Consider the following 10,056-nt stretch of genomic DNA (forward strand, 5'->3'; position numbering starts at 1 on the left):
GCTGCAAACTTTCATTCTAATGATCACTGGGGTCCAGGCAGCCCAACAATCAATACCTGCTGACATATCCTAGCACAGGGATCAGCTGCCGTGAAACTACAACTCCCAGCATGCAAACATGCTCGCCTGTTCTTCTAACTGCCACAGAAGTGAATGAAGCATTCTGGGAGTTGTAGTTTCTGAACAGCTGGAGCACCGGAGGCCTAGCATAACCCGGTGAGAAAACACTTTGAAACAGTCAGCCTATTGTCAAGCGAGGTCTGTTCTTCTGCACATCACTTCCGTTCAAAAGTTGGCTACAAGTGCGGCTTAAGGGGAACCTGACGGGCGATGTCTGCTGCCCTACAGGACGTGATGGAGGGAGAGAAGCTGAGGTCGGTCATTTATAGGCTTAGAAGGTTTGGAGCAGAGTGAATATGGACAGACAGTAAAGGTAGATTTAGACGGCGCAATAATCAGGCCGATTATCAGGAATGAATGTTCTTGCGAACGCTCGTTCCGGACAAGCTGCCCATCTAAATGTGCCACGAACACCCGATGAATGAGCGAAACGTTCAGTCATCGGGTGATCCTGTCGTTCATGCCGGCACCAGATCATGTGGTCTAAACCGAGATCTGCTGCTCAGAAACAATGATTCTGTATGAGGACAAACGATCACTATAGCCATCATACTGTGGAGGAGATCAGTGCATGTACATGCAGCGCTTCACCTCCACTTAACGAGCAGCTGACTGTCGGGAAGTAACGCTTCCCACCACCACTTCTAAAGCCAGCTTAAGGCTACTTTCACACTAGCGGCACAGACCTCCGGCAGGCTGTTCCGTCGGGTGAACAGCCTGTCTGATCCGTCCTGCCGCTCCGGCCCCATTGACTATAACGGGGGCAGTGCGGAGTTCCGGCGGAGGCACGGCGAGAGGCTGCCGGAATAAAACTACGACATGTCCGACATTTATTCCAGCAGCCTCTCACCCTGTGCGCTGCCGTGCCTCCGCACCGCCCCCATTATAGCCAATGGGGACAGAGCAGCAGTCCGGGGGCACATGGTCACTAGCGGCAGGACAGATCCGACAGGCTGTTCACCCGACGGAACAGCCTGCCGGAGGTCCGTGCCGCTAGTGTGAAAGTAGCCCAAGACTCCTGATTATGGTGCTCACACAGTGACTGACAGTCGTCTTTGTACACACTGAGGCCTTGTCCACAGTTCCGTGTCAGTGCCACGTCCGTGAAAAAAAAGTGTCCGTGTATCAGCCGTGAAGGATCCGTAATGGGTCCATGTCTCATCCATAATTCATGGACGTTGCTCGGCTGAAAATTAATTTCAAGAGCATTTTCTGTCTTCCATGAAAAACGGGCGCACCACGGACGTTGTCCATGTTGTGTCTATTATTTCCACGGGTTATTAGACTTCAACGGGCATGCTTGGTCCACATCACGGATCAAAGTAGTGCACGTCTCCGTGATTTTTTTTTTACTGACCCGTGGTCAGTAAAAAAATTATGAAATGTGAACAAACACATTTAAATCAATGGGTGCGTGTGCTGTCTGTGGAAAATGCAGACAGCACACGTCAGTGAAAAACGGAAATGTGAACAAGGCCCGATAAAGGGATCGCGGTCTATCACCCTGTTTGGGCAAGGTAATCAGGGCTCTCCTAGGAGTCCTGTCAGGATTTATTCTGCTCCAAATCATATAAACCTATATACATGACAGAGCTCAGCTTCTCTCCCTCCAGCAGGCAGCAGAAATTACCTGACAAGTTCCCTTCACGGAGAGGGGAGTCATCCCCAGGCCTGATGCAGGCAGCCAAAGTCTTTATCCATGTGCTGCGCACACAGAGCCATAGGTCTAAATGCAATGACCACGCACGCCTCAGTTTTCTCTTGGTCCGTGTGGAGAAACTCAGGGCGTTCCACTACTTTGGTCTGTGCCTCTTGAAACACGGACAGAGATCACTGGAAACTTCTGTCTCTGGCGGTCGCCAGATCCATGTCAGAGGAGGAGCCCGCTGTTGTATTAGGGCACAGAGGTGGGACGCACTCAATACACCCCTAGGCCTGCTTCAGACAGACATAGTACTGCCTCATCACCCCCTATAGAGAAGACACGACATAGTACTGCCTCATCACTCCCTATAGAGAAGACACGACATAGTACTGCCTCATCACTCCCTATAGAGAAGACACGACATAGTACTGCCTCATCACTCCCTATAGAGAAGACACGACATAGTACTGCCTCATCACTCCCTATAGAGAAGACACGACATAGTACTGCCTCATCACTCCCTATAGAGAAGACACGACATAGTACTGCCTCATCACCCCCTATAGAGAAGACAGACACGACATAGTACTGCCTCATCACTCCCTATAGAGACAGACACGACATAGTACTGCCTCATCACTCCCTATAGAGAAGACACAACATAGTACTGCCTCATCACTCCCTATAGAGAAGACACAACATAGTACTGCCTCATCACTCCCTATAGAGAAGTCACAACATAGTACTGCCTCATCACTCCCTATAGAGAAGTCACGACATAGTACTGCCTCATCACTCCCTATAGAGAAGACAACATAGTACTGCCTCATCACTCCCTATAGAGAAGACAACATAGTACTGCCTCATCACTCCCTATAGAGAAGACAACATAGTACTGCCTCATCACTCCCTATAGAGAAGACACGACATAGTACTGCCTCATCCTATCATTCCCTATAGAGAAGACACAACATAGTACTGCCTCATCCTATCACTCCCTATAGAGGACACGACATCGTACTGCCTCATCACTCCCTATAGAGAAGACAGACATAGTACTGCCTCATCCTATCAGTCTCTAAAGATAAGCGCCTACAGAAGTGTCCAGAAGCCGCTGATCTCATCCACACAAGCCGGGCAGGCTCAGGGTCTGTGGAAATTGTTCACCCACCAGGTGCAGTTCTGGGTGATGCCAAGATACCCCCTACAGGTATAATGGTGGAGGGGGGCATATCCTAATGGATGACAGGGGGCTGATCGCTGTTCTCATGAAAACTCCACCTGCTCCCTCCATATTCACACATACACACAATACGACTGCTGTAGCGCCCCCTCCCGGCACTAGGCAGGCAGCAGTCCTGCACCCCATACCCCACATCCTCCTCACCTTCGTGTCCACATCAGCCAGGCAGTCTCTGCGGAACTGATCGAACAGACCCTGGCTCTTCAGGTGGTTGACGATCAGCGACACCAGCTTCGGATCCCCGGGCGGCAGGTTGGCCATGATGTCCACTGTTGTGACCCGGCGGCAGCAGCGACCACCTCTGCACTCATCACCCAAAACAAACGCAACCGCCGCACCCGACCCCTGACCCGGAAGCACTAGGGAGTTGTGGGGGAAATACAATTTCTGAAAGAAAGCGGGACCAGTGTGCGCGCTGACGGTGAGTGTAGAGAGGCAGCGACATCTAGTGGTGGAGTCGGCTCATGGTAAAGACGTAGGAGGACTGATGGGTTTAGCGACCTCTAGTGGTCGAATGGGTTATAGCGTACGCATGCGCAGTAATTTGAGAGTGATAAGCGTACAGGTGCGACCTCTAATGATAGGTCTCAGTTATTGCATCCATACCAGTAATATATAATATAGGCTGTGCGCAGGATCAGTGCGAGATAATTACAGATCTGTTTAAATTCTTTCTTTATTCAAATTTTTCAAGTTCAAAAACGTAGCTTTTAATCAAAGCGCTAAAATTACCCAACACAAAATATGCAAAACACAAAAGAAATATTAAATCAAAAGAAAAGCTGTGTGAGTACAGCAGTCATTCGTATTCCATAACACCGGATAGGGCGGATTTCTAGGCAGGATGGTGATAGTCTGATGGGGGATCTTTCCCTGATTCTCACCCTAGGCAGGGCCGGTGCCACCCATAATATAAGGAGGAAAAGAGGGAAGGAAAAATGTATGGCCCACCTTAGGTAGCAGATCTTAGTAAGACCCATATTGAATTACAGTCAATTATGAAGGGTACAAGCAAACAGTAGAGGGGGTAAAGAGTACCCAGTAATGGGAATTGCCATAAGATTTGACCTGGGACCGATATATTACCCACTCAGTAAGATACTATGGTTGACCGGCTACAAGAAACATGAGAAGTAAATTTCTTCATTAAGACCACAGGGCGAAATCGTATTTAGCACATGTATCCACCTGGACTCCTTTTGTTTTAGGATATTATCGAAGTCTCCTCCCCTGATGGAATGTTTTATAGTATCATTCACGGAGAATCGTAGTGTCTTAACATTTCCTCCATGATGGAGTAGACCGTGCCTTGAGAACGGTTTGTCGCGTTTATTGCGAACATCTCCAATATGCTCCAAGATTATTTTCTTAAAGGCTCTGCAGGTCTTACCCACATATTTCATTCCGCATTCGCAATGAGCCAAGTACACTAGACCTACAGTATTGCAGTTGGCAAAAAGAGTGCATTGTATAGGTCCGTTCTTGGGCGCTATTTGAAAAAGTGTCACTCACTGAAATAGAGGGGCATGCCTTGCATTTATCGCATCTGTAGGTGCCTAGTCTCCTATCCAGCAACCAGGTACTTCTGGTGGGGGCTTCAAAGTGGCTGTGGACCAATGTGTCGCCTATGCTGCGCCCCCGTCTGAACGTTATTGCTGGATAGTCTGGAAGAAGGTTTGTCAGAACGGGGTCTGTTTTCAAAAGAGACCAGTATCGTCCAAAGATCTCCTGAACATGTTGGGATGCGGTATCGTATGTACCGAAAATTCTAATTATTTCTTGTGGACATTTTTTTTTCAGATTGAAGCAGTGTAGACCTATCAATCGACTCAGCATTACTCCATGTCTCATATAGACACGAGTCGGGGTATCCCCTCTGTTTAAAACAATGAAATAGTTGTTGGGCCTGTCCTGAAAAATCCCTGTGGTCCAAGCAGTTTCTATGCACCCTCAGGAACTGTCCTTTAGGGATGCCCTTTCTCAGTGGTCTAGGGTGGAAGCTATCCCACCTAAGCAGGATATTGGTTGATGTTTTTTTTACGGAACAGAGTGGTTTTGATGAAATAGTTCTCACCACTTTGGATTTGTATATCAAGAAAGTTAATTTCATTACGATGAAGTTCATATGTGAAGTATGACCCTACATGATTAGTGTTAGGGCCCATTCACACGACCGTATGTGTTTAACGGATCCGCAAATATGCGGATCCGTTGTTCCGTGAAAAAACGGAACGGATGGTGTTCCGTTTTTTGCGGATCCGCTAAAAAACGGAAGGTGTCTTTGTAATTTTTATATAAAGTTCTTTGTGCAGAAAAAAAAAAAAGGGATATAAATAATTCCTGTCAGATAGCTAGAGTGACATTTTGTCTAGCTTTGATTGCACCAAGAGCTTAGTGTGAGACTTGTGCTTGGTCGGCATCTGTTTTGTGCTATATTTCTGGTCTATCATGGCTAATCATCGAGAGGTTCTTCTTTACTGGCTAATTTCTCGCAGATTTGGACAGCAGCCAGCAATGCTGTCTGAAGAACCGAGGAGGAGGCGGTGGGTTCATCCCATTGTCTCGCAGCGTCTACAGAAGGGCCACTTTCACAAATTATACTTTGACTTACGGCAGCACCCTGATAAATTCCAGGGTTACTGCCGTATGTCTGTACAGACATTTGATATGTTGCTCGCGTCTCTCCGTTCTGGGCTCACTTTCCAGGACACCAACATGAAGAAAGACTTCTAGTCACGTTGAGGTAAGTTTATTAGTCTATCCTTTATTATTTATTACATTTTTTTTTTTTTTAAACCAGAAACTTAATAATGTCATTTTTCTCTTCACAGGTTCCTTGCGACTGGGAACTCTTTTGCATCTTTGCATTATGAGTATCTGCTGGGAATCTCAACGATATCTGGGATCGTCTGTCATGCATGTCAACTTATCTGGCAGCGACTCAGAGATGCGGTGATGCCCCAACCCAAGGCAGAAGATTGGCTTAGAATTGCTGATGGGTTTTATCAATCTGCGCAGTTTCCAAACTGCATTGGGGCATTGGATGGAAAACGCATACGTGTTAAGAAACCGCCTCACTCAGGGTCCCAGTATTTTAATTTTAAACAATATTTTTCTATAGTGCTGTTGGCATTAGTTGACAGTAATTATAGATTTATTTTTGTGAATATTGGGGCCTATGGAAGCACAGCAGACGCCCGCATCTTCTGTTCTTCCAGAATGGGTGAACGGCTTCGCTCCAACCAACTTGCCTTGCCAGAGCCCAAACGACTACCCGGATCTTCTGCTTCAGCCGCTCCATTTGTAATCGTGGCAGACTAAGGGTTTGCATTATCTCCACATGTAATGCAAGCTTTTCCTAGACGCGATTTGGATGACCGAAAGCGCATATTTAATTATCGTCTGTCTCGTGCACGTCGATATGTAGAATGTGCTTTTGGGATACTGTCCAATAAATGGAGAGTGTTCTTGTCATGCTTGCAAATGAGTCCGCAAAATGCCACCCTGGTGATACAGGCATGTGTGATTTTACACAACTTCACCAGGATTCATGATGCACCCTCTGAACCTGAAGTGGCCCCTTTTCCACCAACCACATCTGTTGGATTAGACCATAATCCGCAAGGAAGGCCTGGATCTGCTGGACTAGCAGTTTGAGAACTCTTTGCCGATTACTTCATTAGTAGAGAGGGTGCATTATCATGGCAGCTGAACAGCATCCGTGGTACTCGTCGTTAATTTTTGGGTTATGGTTATCTAAATTAATTTAAATTAATTTTCTAGTTAGTTAGTTCCCATATTGTTAGATTAGATTAGGGACTCGCAATATAATGAGGAGCCTTGACGCTGGCTTGCGAGCTAAGGTATTTTGGAAAATCATTCAAACATTTTTTAAGGAATGATTTTGCCAAAAACTGACTAATACCTCATTGGGATATAGAAACTAAATTTATGCTATATCACGGCAGAATGTAGTCAGGCACATTTGGTCTGGGGGCAACCCACATACATTGTGCGTATGTCAGTGTACAGTATCATAGATTACAATGATGCTCTTCCCATCGGGCTAGCTGCTGGATTATTTTTTTTGTTATCAGTTATAATTAGAGTACAATAGTACCATACTGGCGGACCAATGCACACAGCATCAAATGATACTGTGCGCCTAATGTATGCTACTCTAGGACATAGGTTAATTTCACACTTGACGCTTGACGGATCAGACATACTTTTTATCCTGTTTGATCCTTTTTTCTGGAAAGTGTTAATTACGTAGTCTGAATTCCATGGAGAATAGAGTGTGGAAAATTGTGATAAGGTTTTTTCAAGGGTCAGCCCACTCCTAGCCAGAGCTCCCTAATGCTCCACTAAATTTAAATGGGATTGCACAGCGCCTGCCCAGCAACATTAGTAAATCTTTACTATGAGGCGCACAGACATAGAGTATGCTATCACCCATAGTAAAGATTTGAGAGCTGACCCCTGCTCTGCGGCCATTGGTGGTCCAGAATACAGCCATGGCCGCCCAATGGCCGTGTGTAATTATAGGCCTCAAATTACTGAATGGCTAGACCAGGGATGGCTAAACTCGACCCTCCAGCTGTTTCAAAACTACAACTCCCAGACTGCCTTCAGCTATCAGCCTACTACATGACATGGTGGGAGTTGTAGTTTGCCAACAGCTGAAGGGCCGCTGTTTGATGAACACTTAAATTACTATAAAAAACCTGCTGAGATATATTTTATCAAATAATGTAGTGTAAGAGCTTACATTACCTTGCTCTAGCTCATTGGACACAGTCTAGAGTTACCTGAATTCATAAAACAATATGAAAAAGGCCTAAATGTTTTTGAATCAAAATCTTTTTATAAAGAAAAAAACAAATTATAACTCATATAGGTCTTGGGTAAATGAGTAACCCTCACATGTTGAGGAGGTAGAGGCGGGGGGGGGGGGGGGGTAAACACGTGTGACCCTTTGAGGCTGGCTCAATACTGGCTCAAACGTTGGCTGGTCAGCCGTTACATGCAACTTTTTTCTTGCATCATTTAAGTAATTAAAAATGTTCATGGGCATTATTGGCCCAGCAAATAATTCGAGGACAGCAGTCAAGGACGACACGCACATATGCTGCCTTGACCGTGGAACTTTTTGCAGAAAAGGTCCCAGTCCTAACATTATAGAGTCCTCCTGGCACTCCGGCCTATTTCTGGATAAATACTCGAGAACGTGATTATCCACCAGGTCTCGAGTATTTGATCCCGAAATAGGCTGGGGAGGGGGACTCTGTCGTCTCCTCTTCCTGGATGCTCTGCTGGTCTGGGGTTCATCTGGAAGGTCAGCTGGTGGAGTAGAAGGCTGCGGTGGTGTACGCGCTGGAGAGCAGGGGTCCGGAGGTGACATTACCGGATTACTTTCCACAGACCGCGTTTCTGATGGGCCTTCATCCAGACTGTCGACAGTTCTTAATAAGGAATAAAACAAGATTTTGTAATTAATATTTTCAAATTTTACGATTTTTTTTTTCCCTAAAAAAATAACGTGAATATACTTACGGCCGCAATTCAAAAATGGGCTTCAGGAACTGAAGCTGCTTGGTGTAGAGATATGGCTTTTTTTTTTTCCCACCACTATCGCCACTGCGTCCTTTGTTTGTTGTCTCCTCCCGCCGAAATTGATCCCGGCAAGAGTGCCATCTGGTTTTCAAGTTTTGGACTGTATTTCAATAAAATAAATATAAAAATAAAATAAAAATTTGTGTCAATTCTTTAAGGTCACAATACAATTTCAAAATGTTAAAAAAAAAGCACCTGCAAGTACACTAAAAGCAAATGACATGATGCACGTGCACTTAGATAACATGCTTTGGATGCTCAGGGAAGTTTGCAAAGTTCTCTGAGCATGCAGATCATGCTAGAAAGTATGGATGCATATACATTTTTTGGTAACTTACCAAGTTTCTTGTGCACCTTGCCATCGCCCTTCGCCCTTTCCTCAGGCAGAAGCTCCTCAGCAATTTGGTACCATGACCTATCCTTACGGACACGGTCGTGGTACAAATCAGAGCGTGTATCCCACAGCTCTGGCCTTTCTTGAATTAAAACTATTAAACGCTCCACAGAGAAAGACATCTTTGCTGTCAGACAAATATGCCTCTTCTATCTGATGTTTGTGAGGGGCACATAGACATGTCTGGAAAAAGTATACATTTTTAATAGGGGCAGGGATATGTAAATAGCGGACATTCATCCTTTTTTTCACGGATAACATACGGAAACACTCCCGTATGATCCGCTTTTTCGCGGACCCATAGACTTGAATGGGGCTACGGAACGTTTAATGCGGACAACTATAGGACATGTGAGTTTATTTTAGCGGATCCGCGGAACGGAACAACGGAATCGGACAGCACACGGTGTGCTGTCCGTATCTTTTCAGATCCCATAGAAGTGAATGGATCTCCATACCATACGCAAAAAAGCAGAACGGATGCGGATCCGTTCATACGGTCGTGTGAATGGGCCCTTAAGCTCATGCATAAAAAGTTTAAAGTCATCCTGTGTGCCGGTCATCTATGAATCTGGACCAGAGGGTGATAAATCTGGTCCAGTGTGTCATGGTCTCGGAAAAAACGATGGTATCCTCCCACCACCCCAGGAGCAAATTAGCGTAGGTAGGTGCGTATGGACTACCCATCGCGGTGCCCCTGAGCTGGTGGTAGAATTGACCATTAAACACAAAGTAGTTGTGGGTCAATACAAAGTCCAAGAGTTGAATGACCAGATGGTTGTGTTCCTTCAAGTCATTGGATCTGGAGTCGAGAAAATACTTGGCAGCTGCCAAGCCTTTATTGTGAGAAATTGAGGTATATAGTGCCTCAACATCAATTGATGCTAACCAGGTGTCCGGCTCTAATACAATGCCATCAATGCGTTTAAGTAAATCTGTTGTGTCCCGTACATACGATGGTAGGGCTATGACGAATGGGCAGAGAATTTGGTCAATGTAAGTACCTGTATTTTCAGTGAGGCTCCCTATCCCAGATAC

At 45.6% G+C, this 10,056-nt stretch overlaps 1 protein-coding gene across 1 annotated transcript in view; it reads right to left on the reverse strand.

Moving 5' to 3' along the window:
• Positions 1–3,358, reverse strand: part of BOD1L1 (biorientation of chromosomes in cell division 1 like 1) — a 52,964-nt gene extending 49,606 nt beyond the window's left edge. Inside the window, 1 exon segment of the mRNA XM_044296479.1 lies at positions 3,153–3,358. Within this exon segment, the coding sequence (XP_044152414.1) occupies positions 3,153–3,269 (117 nt within the window). The 5' untranslated portion in view covers positions 3,270–3,358.
• Between the last annotated feature and the right edge of the window lie 6,698 nt (positions 3,359–10,056).

This window comes from Bufo gargarizans, chromosome 1, assembly GCF_014858855.1.
Source record: "Bufo gargarizans isolate SCDJY-AF-19 chromosome 1, ASM1485885v1, whole genome shotgun sequence".
Classification (NCBI taxonomy): domain Eukaryota; kingdom Metazoa; phylum Chordata; class Amphibia; order Anura; family Bufonidae; genus Bufo; species Bufo gargarizans.